General features: G+C 44.0%; 1 protein-coding gene, 1 long non-coding RNA gene and 4 other non-coding genes across 9 annotated transcripts in view; 2 read left to right on the forward strand and 4 right to left on the reverse strand.

Moving 5' to 3' along the window:
• NARF (nuclear prelamin A recognition factor) overlaps positions 1-6567 on the forward strand; it is a 19029-nt gene extending 12462 nt beyond the window's left edge. For both annotated transcript variants that reach the window (XM_058852092.1, XM_058852093.1), the window contains exons 10-12: positions 1651-1788; positions 2399-2556; positions 3116-6567. In XM_058852092.1, coding sequence (XP_058708075.1) covers positions 1651-1788; positions 2399-2556; positions 3116-3357 — 538 coding nt within the window. In that variant the 3' untranslated portion in view covers positions 3358-6567. The remainder of the gene's footprint in view (positions 1-1650; positions 1789-2398; positions 2557-3115) is intronic.
• Positions 5756-16194, reverse strand: LOC131585709 (uncharacterized). Of its 3 annotated transcripts, XR_009279016.1 has the most exons (4): positions 16050-16192; positions 14527-14662; positions 10560-12483; positions 5756-10244 (listed from the first exon to the last, which is right to left on the reverse strand). It is a non-coding gene; the product is annotated as an uncharacterized LOC131585709 (long non-coding RNA). The 3 variants fall into 3 exon arrangements; XR_009279017.1 differs by having other exon boundaries at positions 5756-10239; positions 10560-14662; positions 16050-16194; XR_009279015.1 differs by having other exon boundaries at positions 10560-14662; positions 16050-16194.
• Positions 7679-7750, reverse strand: TRNAQ-UUG (transfer RNA glutamine (anticodon UUG)). Its single transcript has one exon. It is a non-coding gene; the product is annotated as a tRNA-Gln (tRNA).
• Positions 8582-8653, reverse strand: TRNAQ-CUG (transfer RNA glutamine (anticodon CUG)). Its single transcript has one exon. It is a non-coding gene; the product is annotated as a tRNA-Gln (tRNA).
• Positions 10564-10635, reverse strand: TRNAM-CAU (transfer RNA methionine (anticodon CAU)). Its single transcript has one exon. It is a non-coding gene; the product is annotated as a tRNA-Met (tRNA).
• Positions 11306-11412, forward strand: LOC131586034 (U6 spliceosomal RNA). Its single transcript, XR_009279080.1, has one exon. It is a non-coding gene; the product is annotated as a U6 spliceosomal RNA (small nuclear RNA).
• Positions 16195-16286: the final 92 nt, after the last annotated feature.

Genomic DNA, 16286 nt, shown 5'->3' on the forward strand with positions numbered 1-16286 from the left:
AGCATTGGAGAGGTTTTGTTTCCATCCCTTATGCTTGGCTCAGGGAGCAGCGTGTGTGGTGTTTAATTCTGTAGTTACAGAGGCTGCTCTCCCTGATCTTTGTTCAGCTGTGACAGATGTTCCTTGGTATCTTTCCAGAGGGTTGCTAGTGAAGCAATAAATGTGCTGTCTTGCACAAAACAGAAAGCTCTGGAAGTTTTGAAAAATCCTTTTCAATTCCAGCTAGTATCCTGCTTGGATCTAGAGGGGATAAATTTGAGTGGGTCAGTGGGAACATGTTCAGAGCTGTGTTTGTAGTGCAGTTCCTATGATTGCTTCTACCTGAATTGTCACACAGAATGAGAATGAATAAAGTTCTTGCAGGAATAATCACAGAGACAGTCATGTAATTCTATAGCAGAATCACTTAGAGACAGTCTTTCAATTCTCTGTCAGCCTATCCAATGAAAGGACAAGCTGTTACTCAGAATGTACCTGGTTCATTAACTCAATTTATGGAATCACAGAATATCCTGAGCTGGAAGGAGCCCGTGAGGATCACCCAGCCCAGCTCCTGTCCCTGCCCAGACACCCCAAAATCCCTGGCAGGGGTGCCCAAAGGCTCCTGGAGCTCTGGCAGCCTCAGGCTGTGCCCATTCCCTGGGGAGCCTGGGCAGTGCCAGCACCTCTGGGGGAAGAACCTTTCCCTGAGATCCAACCCAAACCTCCCCTGGCCCAGCTCCAGCCGTTCTGTGGCTTCTGTCACTGTCACAGAGATCAGAGCTGCCCCTCAGGGGGAGCTGCAGATCCTGGTGAGGTCTGACCTCAGTCTCCTCCAGGCTGAACAAGCCAAGTGCCCTCAATTTATATTGGAAAACAATTTTTAAAAGGACTGATCTGATAATACTGGTTCAACTGTGACACGTAATGACAAATTTTTGCTCTTCTGGGGTCTTAAAGTAGACCTTGCAGAGAAATTTGAACTTGAAGTCATCCTCTTAAAACAAGTCCCAGCACAGCAGCAATTTGTCATAAAGTGCTGGGTATTAAAACAGTTTTATGAATGTGGGCTCTTCAGAGCTGCTTTTAACAGGGGGGTGGTGAACTTCAGGAGATGCCCTTGGGATCTGATCTCCCATTTTCTCTCCTGAACCACAGTGTAGCACTCATTTTCAGAGTACACTGTTGTAACCTGGTTGCAGCTGTAGTGATTTGGTGTGATTTTATTGGCACAGACTGTGACAATTCCTAAAGTAGGGAGAATTGTCAGCAAGGACTCATAACTTCTGAAGTAGTTTTGTATTCTCACAGGCAAAAAATGATCATTTATTTGAATAATTTTATTTAAGTAATTTTTCTCTAAAATGGCTCTTAAGTAGTAAATGACTTAAAATCTTCAGGTTGTGATAAAGGTGCATTCTTATAAATTACTGTTGCTTGATATTTCTCAAAATGGAAAGCCACCTATAATTTTTTAATTAATTTTTTAACATCTCACTGCTGTCCTGAGTAATTTACATTTTTTAAACTGTAATAAATAAAAATGTAATCCATTTTCAGTGCTACAAAACACTTCTTAGTGGGAGACAGAGAAGGGGAGAAACAAACTTCTTTATTGAAGTGAAAGAATGAAATTTTTGGAGTTGATCTTCCATTTTGTTGTTTCCTAAGGTTTGATGACCTAAAGGAGGGAGATGTAGTAAGGCATGATGGGAAGAGATCTGATGGTTACCTGGAGCACATTTTTAAACATGCTGCAAAGGAGCTTTTTGGCATGGATGTCAAGGAGATAACCTACAAAGCATTAAAGTAAGTTAGAGTTTTGTATCCTTGTTATGTAGAATGGATGAGCTAGAACAGAAGAGGGTATTTCCACTTGGAAGGGACCCACAGCAGTCACTTAGTCCAACTGCCTGAGCATTTTGGGCTGACCAGAAGTTAAAGCATGTTATTGAGGGCTTTGTCCAAATGCCCCTTAGACACTGAGAGCCTTGGGGCATTGGCCACCTCCCTGGCAGGCCTGTGCCAGGGTTTGGCCACCCTCTTGGCAAGGAACTGGTTCCTGAAGCCCAGGAATTCCCCTGCTTTGGTTGGTGCTGCAGTGAAAGAAGCTGCTAGCCTGGTCTTTGGCTGATAGGCAGTTACAGGCTATTAACCTGCAAGTCTCTCATTGTAAAGCAGCTCCTGCTGGTACTCATTGTAATAAAAACTTACCTGCACTTGAAAATGAAGTAGAATTCTATTATGAAGATTCCACCCCAACTTCTGCTTAACTCAGTTTAGAAGGTGGAAGAGTTCACCTTGATCTCGCTGTTACACTTGTTCTGTTCCCTCTGGAGCATCTGAACACGAACTGGCACAGTTGGATTGTTCCTCTGGGAATGCAGGGGGTTAAAATGTTCTCTGTGTGTCTTGACAGGAACAAGGACTTTCAAGAAGTTACCCTAGAAAAGGATGGGGAGACAGTGCTGCGTTTTGCAGCAGCTTATGGCTTTAGAAATATCCAAAACATGGTCCTGAAGTTGAAAAAAGGAAAGTTTTTCTACCATTTTGTGGAAGTCCTTGCCTGCCCAGGAGGTAAGAATAATTGTGGATCCGCAATTGTTCAGCACATGTGTCCTGAATCTCAGAGGAAAGCTGCCTTACAGGCAGGCACTTAATTTCATTCCCTCTTAATTCTCTTCTTAATAATCTAAAATCTCACTATTTATTGGAGTGTCCAAAACACCAATTACAGTTGCAGGGTTGGTTCAAAAAATGATTGAGTTTTCTATAATTAGTCACAATATTACTTGTTCTCTTCTGACCTATAAATAAGTGCCTGCACTGCCAAACCTCAGAGGATGCTCTGAAATGGTGGCTGTCAAGGGCAAAAAAAGACAAGGAACATAATTAGGATCATAAAACCATGGAGAATGCAGAGAAAGATTGTTGATATGGAAACCTCATTTCCATTAAGATGAAGTTGATACCGGAGTCACTTTAGGTAAATACAAATTGTAACAGTGTGGGGGCAAGTTAAAAAAAAAAAAAACCTTTAGAGAAGTGTGAAAAAAAAATTCTGAGTTAACAGAGACTTTCTTTTCACATCAAATCTCCATCACCTTCTATGTTCTTCATTTCTTTTTTCCCTAAGGGTGCCTCAATGGAAAGGGCCAGGCCCAGACAGAGGATGGCAAAGCAGACAGAGCCCTGCTTGCCCAGATGGAAGAGGTGTACACCGCGATTCCCGTCAGGCTGCCGGAAACCAACCTGCACGTCCAGAGGATGTACCAGGACTGGCTGGAGGGCATGGACTCCAAGAAGGTCCAGGACACTTTGCACACCACGTACAGTGCAGTAAATCAAAGCACGAGCAGTTTGGATATCAAATGGTAACGGGTGCAGGTGCAGAGCTGTGCTGAGGCTGCAGGGCAGCACTGGAACCCTCTGCAATCACAGCCACTGGGCACCAGCGAGGGAGGCTCTGCCCAGCTTGGGACTGTTCTTGGGAAGAACCACTGCTTTGCAAAAGTTCTTGGGAAAAACCATTGCTTTGCAAAACCAGAGAAGTCTCCAAAAGCCCTGGTTCCTGCCACTGTCATTTAACTCTTAATCTTTGTCATTTCCTGCATAGAATGGATTTCTTCATTCTAAAGCCTGATCTTGCAAGGTACATAAGCCCTTTCTGCCAGGGACAGGGAGTGCAATTCCTGATCAAGTTACTCCCTGAAGTGAAGGGTTCACTACATTAAATGGGCTCCTGCAAGAGGCTGAGATGATTTTACTTCTAGGTCTGCAGTCCCTATCATCACAGGAGAACAGTCAACAGGAATTTCAGTATTGATGCAGTTGGTGTGAAGTAAATTGGGATTTACTTACCTTGTTAAGGAAAAGAACCTTTTAAAGGACAAGTGAGTATATGGAGAGATGTAATGAATTTCTATAAGCCCTGTATCCATAATTCAGCAAAAAATACTCAGTTCCAAACTACCCACCATTTTTTACTGGTGTAGTGTCACAGAATGCTTCACAGAAACTGAATCTGGGAGTGTAATGCTAAATGGTTCATTTAAAATAGTTCCAAAGAGGTTGGTTGGTACAAGAAGAGAACTTTGTTTCCTTTTAAGTTTTCTGCTAAGCTTGCAGCCAGAAGGAGTGGTGCTGCATGCTTTGGCTTCTGAGAGTGGAACATGCCCAGATTGTTCTTTCATTTGTCTCCATGTTGAAAGACTTGTGCAAAAAATAACTTCCTGGGGTGCCTCTGAGAAAAAATACTGAGCAATGCTTGTGAGCTCATCAGAGTTACAATACATTGGCATCATGAATTTTGATGCACTTATTTTTATAAATATGCTATAGAGGTTCATTAACAGACATTGTGAAGTGGTACTGCCATGCAGCTTGTCTGCAACTTCCCCAGTTGTCAGAGAGTAAATGAAGAATGTGATGGACAAAAGAAATTAAGACTCCTGCCAGACTAATACAGATTTTCCTGGTAGCATCAGATCTGTTCACAATTAATGGCTGTTTGAATCTAGCAAAGTTCTAGCTTTCCTAATGCAGCCTGAAAGTGTGGATGAGCTTTTTTAACTATTTCATGCAGTTTGAATGAATCTTCTTGCAAATTTCCTCAATATTACAACTGCTTGTGTAAGAAATCCTGCAAAAGTATTTAAAATACACATTTAACCTTGACACAGTGGAATGGGATGAAGCATCAGGGAAGGTAGGGCAAGACCTGGCATTGGCTAGACCAGGGAGGCTGAAAAGGAGAGAGACAGTGAAGTGTCACCCTGCTGACAAGAAATAGCCCTCTTAATGTGAAGCTGTTAAAAATTGCAGCTTTCCATTGGACCTCCACCTAAATAACAAACTATTGCATGTGGAGGGAAGTTTCCTTTCAAAAAGTTGATTAGTGCATTTCCTGAATGCCCACAATGAGATTATGCCCATGAATTATATAAATTAGCCTTTGCAAGTTGTTCCTTGTGGTAAGAATGATACATAACGTGGTGCAATATCAGAACATCGACAGAAATCTACCTCTGTATGGGAAAGGGAGTCCAGGAGTTGTGGGAAGAGCTGTGTGTAGCTGGAACTGTAAAAATGTCTGCTACAGAAAGGTGGGGGTGTTGTGTGACATTTCAGAACAGATTACTTTCAGAAGCAACATACACCTCCTTCGGTCTGATTTTCTTTATCTGCTGTGATTTCCTCCAAAAACTCCACCAGAATAATGTAATAAAGTGGTCCTGTTCAGTTTGTATAGGCCTGTTTCTCTGTATATATGGTTTGTAGCTGGATGCATGTTTAAATTATATCGCTGCTGCTCTTTGTACAGTGTGCTTATTTTTTTATGTGTGTGTACTGGGTGAAATGGTACAAAAACAAGAAATCTTCAGTAAGCTACACAAGAGCTGCCTTGCTGTTCTGAAAGCAGAGCCCTGGACTGTTTGTACAACGTGCTGGATCCTCCCCAGGGCTGGATGGCACTTTGGCCAGTGCTAGCCTGCTGCTCTCCCTGTGCTGCTGGGGGAGCCCAGGACTGGGCTGGGCAGTGGCTGAAACAAATGTGCTCTGCTCCCAGTGCAAGGGAAATCAGTGGCTCAGTGTCTAAAATAACCTGTTTCAGCTGGATCCACCATTCCTTCCATCTGCTCAAGGGTTTTAACCTATTGAGGTAGTCACAGTGCAGAGCTGTTGATGATTTATCTTTTTTAAAGACAAGGCATCTGACTGAGCTTGTAGTGGCCACACAGAATGTGTTATCATCAGTGACCTAACTAACTGAGACTTGTCTTTTTTTTTTTTTTGTCAGCTTTTGTTTTATAATACTTTTTTTGGAGTAAAATATTTTCATTTTTAAAAGGCCTTTTCTTTAAAGTGCCAGTTTAAAAGGAAAGATCCATCCCATTAATCTTTCCCCCTTCTTTCACTGAATTTTTAACCTATATCAGAAAACCTTGTTGCAGCTTCATATATAGTGAAATACTTGCCTAAGGTTTGATTCTGGCTTTTAAATCTGCAGTTGGAAAGTCCATTAACATTGACAATACGTGTAGTTTGTAGCCACACTTGTGAAATTACAGTACCATTTAATTCCCTGATTCCCTAATAATTTCTACTGCTACTGTCTTTTCAGCAACAGGAAAAGCTCCTGACGTGGCCACAGCCATAGTGCTTTACCTCTGCCTTGAATGTTGTGCTGAGACAAGAGGATTTTTAGAAAATTATAAACTGGAGGGATTGTGGGAAAGGAATTGGACATAGTAAATTAATTAATAAAATTGTCCTGGGATGTTCTTGACTTGAGCATGAGATACTGGATTCTTGGGGTTATGGTTCTTTGCTCTGAGATTGTTCCAGCACGTTTTGAAGTCCCTTTGCCTGGTTCAGGAGGATTCCCTCAGCCACAGCACCTGTGTGTGTCCCCTGTGGCCAAGGACCCGAGCAGCCCTGGCTGTGCTGTCCCCCAGAGTAAAGCAGATACCCAAATGCAGCACTCTCAGCTGGATTATACCTGGATGATGTTCAGTTACCCAAATTTTGGTGCTTTGTTTTCAAGTGCAGCATGACCATGAATTGTGAATAAATCTCAGTGCTCAATTCTGTGCTGATTCTGTCTCATTCCATGTATAAGTTTCTTTAAGTAGACCTGGTTTTACCCAGGGGGTTTGTCTGGGGCACATCTGTTGGACTTTTCAGCTGCAGCTGAAACTCTGCTAAATGAAAGGGGGAAGTTGCCAGATTGCTGTTGGAAATGGTGATTTGCTCTCTAGAATTGTCAGTATATTGATTCCTTGCAAGGCAGACAGGCCCCTGTGGCTGTAAAGCTCTTGTGCCTGGGAGAAGGATGTTGGTGCCTGAAGCCAGCCTGTGAGAGTGGCTGCTTGTGCTAAAGTTACTGCATGGAGTAAGTTAAAACACTGGAAAAGGTCTTTGTTCGTGTGTGACCTGATCCAACAGTTGAGGAAAGGATGAAAATCAGCCCTGACATAGACAAGGAATTTCTTTCACCACTAGGCTGTGTGAAAATTTAATGAATTCAGCAAACATTTCCATATGTTCTCCTGAGCAGTTGGGACCTGGATTTCTACTGAATCATAACTTGATTTGAAGGAATTCTGTGTTTTTGTTCAAGGGCCAGCAAGGCAGGGTTACCTGGCCAGAGGAGGAGGAGGAGTTGTTAAACAGAGCAGGCTTGTTCCTGTTGCTGTGTAAACAAGTGACTCGTAGGACAGGTTTGGAGGAGGGGGAGCCAAGGTATTAAGATGTCCTTAGCTGCTCTGGAAACGAAAAATAACTACTGGAGGTTTGTGTCAATGAAGCAGAGGGAATATCCATTTAAATTGTGCAGAGTTTATCCAAAAACATTGCATTTCTGCCCTTATTTTTCAAGTGAGCAGTTGGGTGCATCTGGAAAATAATGTACAAATTTTAAAGTTCCACAGTGTAAATGGCTTTTTTCCTCCCCCCACAAAGTACTTAATGTAAAACAACAGTAAAATACAATGAAGCACAACGAAATTACAATGAATTACCCCTAATTAAAAAGCAGTAAGAATTATATAAAGCCTTTGGTCAAATTGATTGCGTTGAAGGAAATTGGGAGGAGCGTGGCACATGAAGGTCGAGGACAGCCTGCGTTGCTGAGCTGATCTTCATCGCGGTCCGGTCTGTCCCTGAGCCGGGGGGCACAAAAACACAAACCTGGGGCAGGTTCTACCGAGATTTGAACTCGGATCGCTGGATTCAAAGTCCAGAGTGCTGACCATTACACCATAGAACCGGGCGGTGCCTCTGGCCTCCGCCAGCCCCCACAATTAATCCACAGCAATCAAAGCCGCGGGGCCTCGCTGCCGGCCCTGCGTTTGTGTCCGGAGTGACCGGCGGCAATTTAACCCAAATATCCGTGTTTGTCCCGAGCTTCTGCGGTATTCGGTGTCTTCAGAGAATCGTGGGATGGTTTGGGTTGCAGGGACACCTTCCACTATCCCAGCCTGACCTTGAATGTTGCCAGTGATGGAGCATCGAGTTTCTCTGAGCACCCTGTGCCAGGACCGCGCCACCCTCAAAGGGAAGAATTCCTTCCCAATATCCCACTAATCCTCCCTCCAGCAGAGTGAAGCCATTCCCCCTTGTCCTGCCACCCCAGTCCTTTGTCCAAAGTCCCTCTCCAGCTCCCCGTTTGGCCACTAGAAGGTCACAATAAGGTCACCCCTGGCATATTGAGGGCAGAAAGTAAACACGAACATCTGCTGTCAGAGACACCCCAAAACCTCATCCCTGCAGAGCTCAGCAGCTGCCGCCAGCTTTGCTGATGCAGAATTTAGAACTGTGTTTCCGTACAGGCGATTCAAAGCACAGAGAAAAAGGGAAACAATAATGCTGTGACATGTCTGAGATTCTTCAGATAATTTGTCAGAAAGTACTAACCTGGATGCAATAAATAATAAATGGGGGATGAACCAGGAAAACTCTCTGGTTACTTTTCTACTTTAGGTGCGTTTTTTACGAGGCATGGGATGTTTAGAGCACTCTAACAGCCCATGCGAAACGCCTTTAAGCCATTCTCCATGGTTCTGAGCAGTAAAGAAATGTGGTTGCGGCAAAAACTTTCAGGTTCCACCGAGATTTGAACTCGGATCGCTGGATTCAGAGTCCAGAGTGCTAACCATTACACCATGGAACCGCACAATGCGACCCCCCGAGCCGCGCCTACTGAGCCAAATGCAGGGAAAAAACATTCCACGATTTTTATGGATCTGTCAACAAAACCCCTGCCTTGTTCTTCTTCCCTGCATTCCGCACGTACTCATTCCATGTAAGAATTCCACTGTTTATTACTCACGTTCTACAGCCCTGAAAACAACGCCCTCTGAGAAGCACTGTGGCATTAAATACATTCACGGAGCCTTTTTCCTCAGATCATGCCATCCAGAGGCCGAATACAGACTTTCAACATCAAGTTTTCACATTCGTGGACTTATTTTGCTTCCCTGCATTTGGTGCTGGGAGCCTGCTTGCTGTGTTCGGCATTGCCACAATGTTTCATTTCATCCAGCAAGGCAGGGGAAAACGACAGATGTGTGCAAGGAGTTTTTGCTGCCTAATTAAAGGCGTGGATCCCCTGGAGCGGGTCAGACGAAGGGATGCTCAGAGGAGCACTTGTATGAGGAAAGGCTGAGAGAGCTGGGGCTGCTCAGCCTGGAGCAGAGAACGATCCTGGGGGACCTTGTGACATTTCAGTATATAAGGGAGCTTACTTATGAAAGATAAAGAAAAATCTTTTCCAACAAGGGTGCTGAGGCACTGGCAGAGGGTGCCCAAGATGCCCCATCCCTGGAAACATTCAAAGCCAGGTCGGACGGGGCTCTGAGTAACTTGGTGTGTCCCTAACCATGGCAGGGGGTGGGACTAAATGGTCTTTAAGGCTTCCTTCCCACCCAACCCATCCTGTGACTCTACAGACCTTCAAACGGCATGTTAGAAATTAAATCAGAATTTTGATAACTAGGTCCCTTGACTTAATAACAGTTTAATTTAAAATAAATACAATTTAGTGAATTGAATAGTAATTTGGTAAAAAAGAATACTGTTTAGTAAAAGAATACAATTTTGTAAAAAAATTTACGGATGATTAAAGCATAAGCAAAACCGACCGGGGTACAGGGAGGGCTTCCCACCCTGCCTCACGTACAAAACAAAGCACTTCAAGCTAAACTTATATACTGTATGCTTATACATATTCATTAATGTTTCTCGTAAGTTTCCTCCGATTTACGATTTTTTTTTTTTTGCTTTACATCACTTTTCTTCACAGCACATGCCTCACTTATTGTTAGGGGGTCTCCAGTCTTCTTTTCGTGGTCTTTTGGCAAAGGCTTCTCCTCTTCCTCGTTGTCCTCTGGATAACCTCACAGGTTTATGTGTGTGTACTAAGCGTTGTGTTATCTAAGTCCACTAATTAGTCTTCTATTTAATGAATTTTAGGCCCAATGCCTAAAGTCGTTCTAATTTTGTCCATCTCAAGGCCGTTTTCACCTTTGGACATCACTGATCTTCTAAACTACATCCTGTACCTCAATTTTAACATGTAACATCTGTAAAGGGATGCATCTGCCTTGTAACACTGATTCTTTTGATTGCTTCTAATAATAACTTTAGTAACAGTTTCAATTTAGTTAGCACGAAGCAATTCTATTTATTATGGGCACTAGAAGAAAGGCTGCAGGCATCTCACTGCGCAGCGCTCTGTCCGTCCTTCCCTCGCACCAGCTGTACTGCACGGAGCCAAGATTTTAGCAAAAACAACTGTGCTCGCACCAGCCACACCACTGTCCCCCCCCCCCAAAAACAGCCACACCACTGTCCCCCACCCCAAAGACAGCCACACCACTGTCCCACACACCCGAAAACAGCCACACCACTGTCCCCCACCCCCAAAAACAGCCACACCACTGTCCCCCACCCCCAAAAACAGCCACACCACTGTCCCCCACCCCCAAAAACAGCCACACCACTGTCCCCCACCCCCAAAAACAGCCACACCACTGTCCCCCACACCCGAAAACAGCCAATAGAGAAAAGAAAAATACCAGCTAGCAGAGGATGGTTTCGATCCATCGACCTCTGGGTTATGGGCCCAGCACGCTTCCGCTGCGCCACTCTGCTGCACTTGCGAACTGTTACTCCTGCCCCGCCTTAGAAGCGCCTCACAAGCCTGGCTCCCTGCACTGAGGGCGGCAGAGCAGTGGAATGGCTGTCCAGGCAGCGGTGCAGTCTCCCTCGCTGCAGCCATTCCAATTCACGTCCCTGTGTCACCTGCTCCAGGCGACCCTGCCTTGGCACGGGGCTGTCATCTCCAGCCGGGCCTTCCAACCCCATCGATTCTGGGATTCCGTGAGGGGACAAATGGCTCCAGCCACCCGCATACCGCCACAGGTCAGCAATATTAACTACTATAAACCCAAACCACCGATGTTTCACCACAGAAAAGTGTGACATTCCCAGCTGCGCACGGCTGAACACGACTCTGAAACCCGCCGGGGGTTGTCGATACAAAGCGGCCCCGTGAGGAGCCCCGGTACCGCCCCGTCCCAGAGTGCTTTGCGCTCATTTGCATACAGCAGCGCTATTTGCATAACCCGGGTTAGGCCGGATTTGGGGTCTGTTCCCCCTTTTCCGCCGTCTCCTGCCCGCCAGACCCTCGGTACGGCCGGGCTGCTGTGCACGGCTCCTGCTCCTCCCACCGGCACCGCCGGATTGTCCCTCCCGGGTCACCCTGACCTTGCGGAAGCCGCATCCTGTGGGTACAAATGGCGACGGGTGGAGGTGAGAATTCGTGCTCGCTTCGGCAGCACATATACTAAAATTGGAACGATACAGAGAAGATTAGCATGGCCCCTGCGCAAGGATGACACGCAAATTCGTGAAGCGTTCCATATTTTTTTCTCCCTCTCGTCACTCCAAGCCTGGAAGGGGAAGCTTAGGGGTGACCACGCTCCCCTGACAGGGCAGGGTCAGTTGTGGCAGGAGGAGCCGGGAGCGGCACCTCGGGGAGGTTTAGGATGCACATCAGGAAGATTTTCTTCGTGAAAAGAGTGATTAAACATCAGAATTGGCTGTCCAGGGAGGAGTCACCATCTCTGGACGTGTTCCGATGGACATTGCAGTCAGTGCCATGGCCTGGTTGACAAGGCGGTGTTTGGTCACAGGTTGGACGTGATCGTCTCAGGGGCTTTTCCAGTGTAAATGATTCTGTGATTCTGGGAGCCCCCTCTGGCACCCCACCAGCTCCCAGGACCCCCAGAGACACAGCCAGGATATCAGCGGGTCCTTTACTCCTTACTGCTGCTCCCGTGCCAAGGTCCCGCAGGCCTGGAAGGCAGGAGGATGGGCACTGGGTGCCTTGGGAGGGTGTCTGACCTGGCTCAGCTCCTCACTGCACTGCACAGAACAGGTTCCCCCCAGACATCCAGAGGCTCAGGGCTCTACCCTGCCTGGGCCCAGAAGTTTTCCTTAGTCCATGCACTGACTGCAGTAACAAATTCACTAAGGCTGCTGCAGAGGATTGACTCACAAATGAGAGCGTTTGTTCTGACCTTTCTGGCCCTGCAGGGACTTGCCTCCACACTCAGATTATGGTGCTGCCACAAGTTGGTACCTTTTTATATTCCATTTTTTCCTCATTATCCTTCACTTCCTCTGCACACAGCGCAGTGCAGGTTCTGGCACTGCCAGGCTCTCCTGGCCACTGCATGGAACACATGTCAAAGATGGACAGTCTCTATTTCTCACCATTTCTTTCTGAGGATTGTCTCCCCAAAATGGTTTTATTTTCATGTAGGGTGTCTCAAGCAAAGCAGTGGGACTCTGCTCCACAGAACAGCAAATCCCCCTGGGCAGAACTGAGGTGCTTCCATGATGAAAGGAGTAGTTCTTGCTCAAGAACTACACATTCTGTAACTCATCTTCTTTCTCCACACTACGGGATCTCACTCTTGTGGGATTCACTGCTGGCTACCAAAAGAACAAGGGAAGATTTGCCAAAAAAAAAACAGGACTGAAAGAACAGGTACAACCCAGAGCTACCAGGGGCTAAAAAGCTCAAGTTCCTTTGCCTAGAGGGTTTGCAGCAAAGCACTGAATCGAGATGGACTGCTTCTCTTAAAGATCTACAGCTACTGTAAGAAAAAGGAGAGTTATTTTTGGAAGGTCTTTTATGAAGAGGTAGTGCTTTTTTGGCTTTGGCACTGGGGATTGTGTTTTATTTCAGCCTGAATCCTGTGATGAGGTGAGTGAAGCGAAATGAGGTGGATGCTTTTTGAAAGAAAAAAGCAGAACAGAGGCAGATGGTGAGGGGGAGAAAGTAAAAATAGGAAACATGAAACAAATATATTGTTAGAGATGCCATTTTTCTGTAGTAAAAATGCTTCATCTTCTTGGTTTGATTGACTGTTCCTTTTTTTTTTTTTTTACTTCATGTTTTCTGCATGTTTTATTGCATGTTAGGTACCACACAGCATAATTCAGTTTCTTTTTTGGACAAAAATGAATGCTTTTCAGATATGATGATATCAGATAAAAGAAGGAAGTTAGGAAGTTCATGTGAAAGAATTTAAATGTGATGAATCATCCAACCTCAGCAGTGAACAATAAATGTGAGGAATTCTACTTTGGTATTACTTGGATTACACTGCTTAAGGTGCAGTGTAGGTCTTGACTTCACTTTCCTTAAAATCTCTTAGAATAAAGTAGCTCCTGTGCTGTATCATGAAATGACCAGAGGCTCAGTTTGGAAATGAATGTGTTCCTCTTTAACTGAATGTCAATTTATCTTTTATATTCTGTTCCTAACAATTTGAGGGGTTCTGAAAGCACTAAGGATCTAACACAAGCAAAGTCTCCTGCTGGAATGAATCGCGGGTGATAAACCCTGTGGTTTTCAGTTTCCAGCTTTATTCTTATGTCTATTTATTAAATAGTTGCTTTGATTCTGTTTTGGGTTAGAAAGACTGGTTACAAGATGAGAGATGGTCTTTGGGGGACTGATTCATGTCATTGCTGTGCTCTGTCTTTTAATGAGGTGTCAGTATTGCACTGGAACATGGAAATAAATGTCTTTGTGCCAGTGTCGTAGCTCCCCTTCTATCTAGAAATAACCATTATGTAACAAATACAAAGTAAAGACTCCCTAAAGTAGGACACTATGAAGTCTAAAATATTAAGAGGGATCTAAAAGGGATTCTGTTCCTGAGGTGTAGGTCTTCCCACATCTGCTAAATGAAATGGTTTGGAGTCACCCTCATCTTCCAAGTCCTTAAATCATGGATAATTGAAATCTGGGAGAACATCCAGTGAAAAGGCTGAGCTTCCCATGCTTTTTGGAAACAGGATACTGGGCTGGATCAGCTTGGTCTCTGTGAGGGTTTTATCCCATTACACAAATACTTTAATTACTGTATGAAGAAGTTTGCATGGGCATTTCCAGAGAGCAGTTTCTCAATCCCATCTCATAAAACAGAAGATAAATGGGGTACTTAGACATGTTCCTGGGTTAACTGATAGCTCCTGTAGCAACACAGGGCATTTTGAAATGAAAACCACATTTCAGGAGGTTTCTGGGTGCCCTACTGCCATGCTAAACAAGATGTTTGCTCTGGAAACTACTGAAGCACAGGGAAATATATTCATCAGCAGCAAGGTGATAGCACAGCCAGGATTTTTAACTGATGGACGGGGAGAGAGTGAGCTGCTGTAGCTGTGACTGCCATACAAACCTCTATAAATAAATATGTAAATATATATATAAACCTCTGAAATTCCTTCCTGCGTGGCTGCAGTTTGGGGTTGGGAGGAGGCAGCTTCTGCACCTGGTGCCCTCTGTTCCACGTTTGTGCATTACTCCAGAGAACAAACCCCAACCTTTGGGGCCTGGGGAATTGGCTTTGGAATTTCATTCCTGAGTAGCAGCTGCTGCTTCATAAGACACAATTCCACATCCCAGGAATGCTGCTCATTTCGGGACCTGCGTGAAACTGCTCGGGGGCAAAAAATATTCACCTTGTTGACAGGGATGTCCAGGTGGTAAAACCAACATCAATACAAATATTGGTGGGATTGAAAGCATTCCTGTGCTGCGTTTGTCACACAGACAGGATCAGCTCTAGCAGCTGAAATAAACACTGTCTGGCAGATCCTAATGAGATGAAAAGAAAAAAAAAACACCTTCACAAAAATGGCAAATATACATTAACTTAACAGCTTTGAAATTTTTTCTTATGTAGCAATTAATTTTTGAGGACACTGACACGGTCCTCTGTTTTTACATGCTATTTTTAACTTTATTAGCATGCATAACAGCAGTAGCTTGCTTAGCTTAGCAGGCATAAAAGGTAAGTTGTTTCACGACTGCTTTTGTTTCCAAATTACAATTTCCAATTACAAATTGGTAGAACTAAATGTTGTTTGTACCTTCTTGCTCCTCCCAGCACCTTTGTGATTCCAAAATAAACAGGAACCTTAAGCACACAACAGGTTTTGGTGTTAACACAATTCTGTTCTTTGGAATGTGGATCTAGCTATACAAACAATAATTATATTTGTGAAGGCAATCAGAAGAACAAAATATGAAAAGCCCCTAAAGCAGTCCTGTTCACTTGGAAACAGTATCACCAAGTAGATATTTTACAGAAATAATGGTAAATTATGAGAAATTATATCTAAATTAAATGGGTAAAGTGCAAGGGATTACCTTTATGCACATGTATCACTGAGAATTTGGGCTATTTTGAGCAAAACTATAATTAAGCCACAATAATGCTTTTAAATTTCACTTCTCTGTTAACTCACATAGTAAAATGTACTATGAAAACCTCTCACAGGCTGAAGATGTAAATGACAAAATGACAAAAAACTTCAGGGAGTGATGGCCATTTTCTCCAGCTCTTTATTTTCAAGTTATGTAAATGTTGGACAAACAAACAAACAAAAAATTGTTTTGGTTATTCAGCTGATTCAGAAAATGGAAATAAATATTTTTATAATACTTCAGTCACCTACTAGTTCTTGAGCCAACTTGAGTTGTTACTGTGACTCTACCAAAGCTGAAGTAGAAATAATAAAAAAATAAATTGGCAGGTATGATTGTCCCTCTCTTGTTTATATAGAATTATCCAAATATTGCTGGCCAACTTGGTCTGAGTTTTTAGTTACTTATTTTAAAACACAGGCTGCATCTTGTGGAGCTGCCAAGGACCTGGTGGAATGCAGTTTTCGTACATGTCACTATTAGAACATACTGTGACAACAGAGATTGCAAATTCTCACTGAATTTTCTTTCTCTTGCTGTCAGGGATTTAACATTTTAACAGGTAGGTCACATTTCAAACATTTTTTGCTCTTCAGAGAAAAATTCTAGTTTTGTCTCTGAATCTGGCCTTTCGGAAGGTAGGATAACCTTGTATTTTGGATATTCTTCCTGCGAATTGCTGCTCGGGAAAACAGTAGATTTTTAAATTGTGAATAACACGTGTAATTGAAGTTTGTTATTAAACAAATATTAAAAAAAAACCAAAACAACAAACCATGCTGGGTTACTTCTTCCTCTGGGTCTCAACGAAGGGCTGAGAGCAGTTTTTACCTGAGCGCCACTGGCTGCTCCCTCAGGACAGGTTTCGAGTCATTTGGTTTAACATTTAAAACCCTTTTCATTTTTAGCCTTTTTCCTTAAAACCCGGCCCGGGCCCCGCACCGCCCTCACGTGATCCGCGCGTCATCAGCGCGCGCCGTCGGTCACGTGTCCCGTGTTTACCTCGGTCTGT

The sequence above is a fragment of the Poecile atricapillus genome, chromosome 17, assembly GCF_030490865.1.
Source record: "Poecile atricapillus isolate bPoeAtr1 chromosome 17, bPoeAtr1.hap1, whole genome shotgun sequence".
In the NCBI taxonomy this organism is placed as follows: domain Eukaryota; kingdom Metazoa; phylum Chordata; class Aves; order Passeriformes; family Paridae; genus Poecile; species Poecile atricapillus.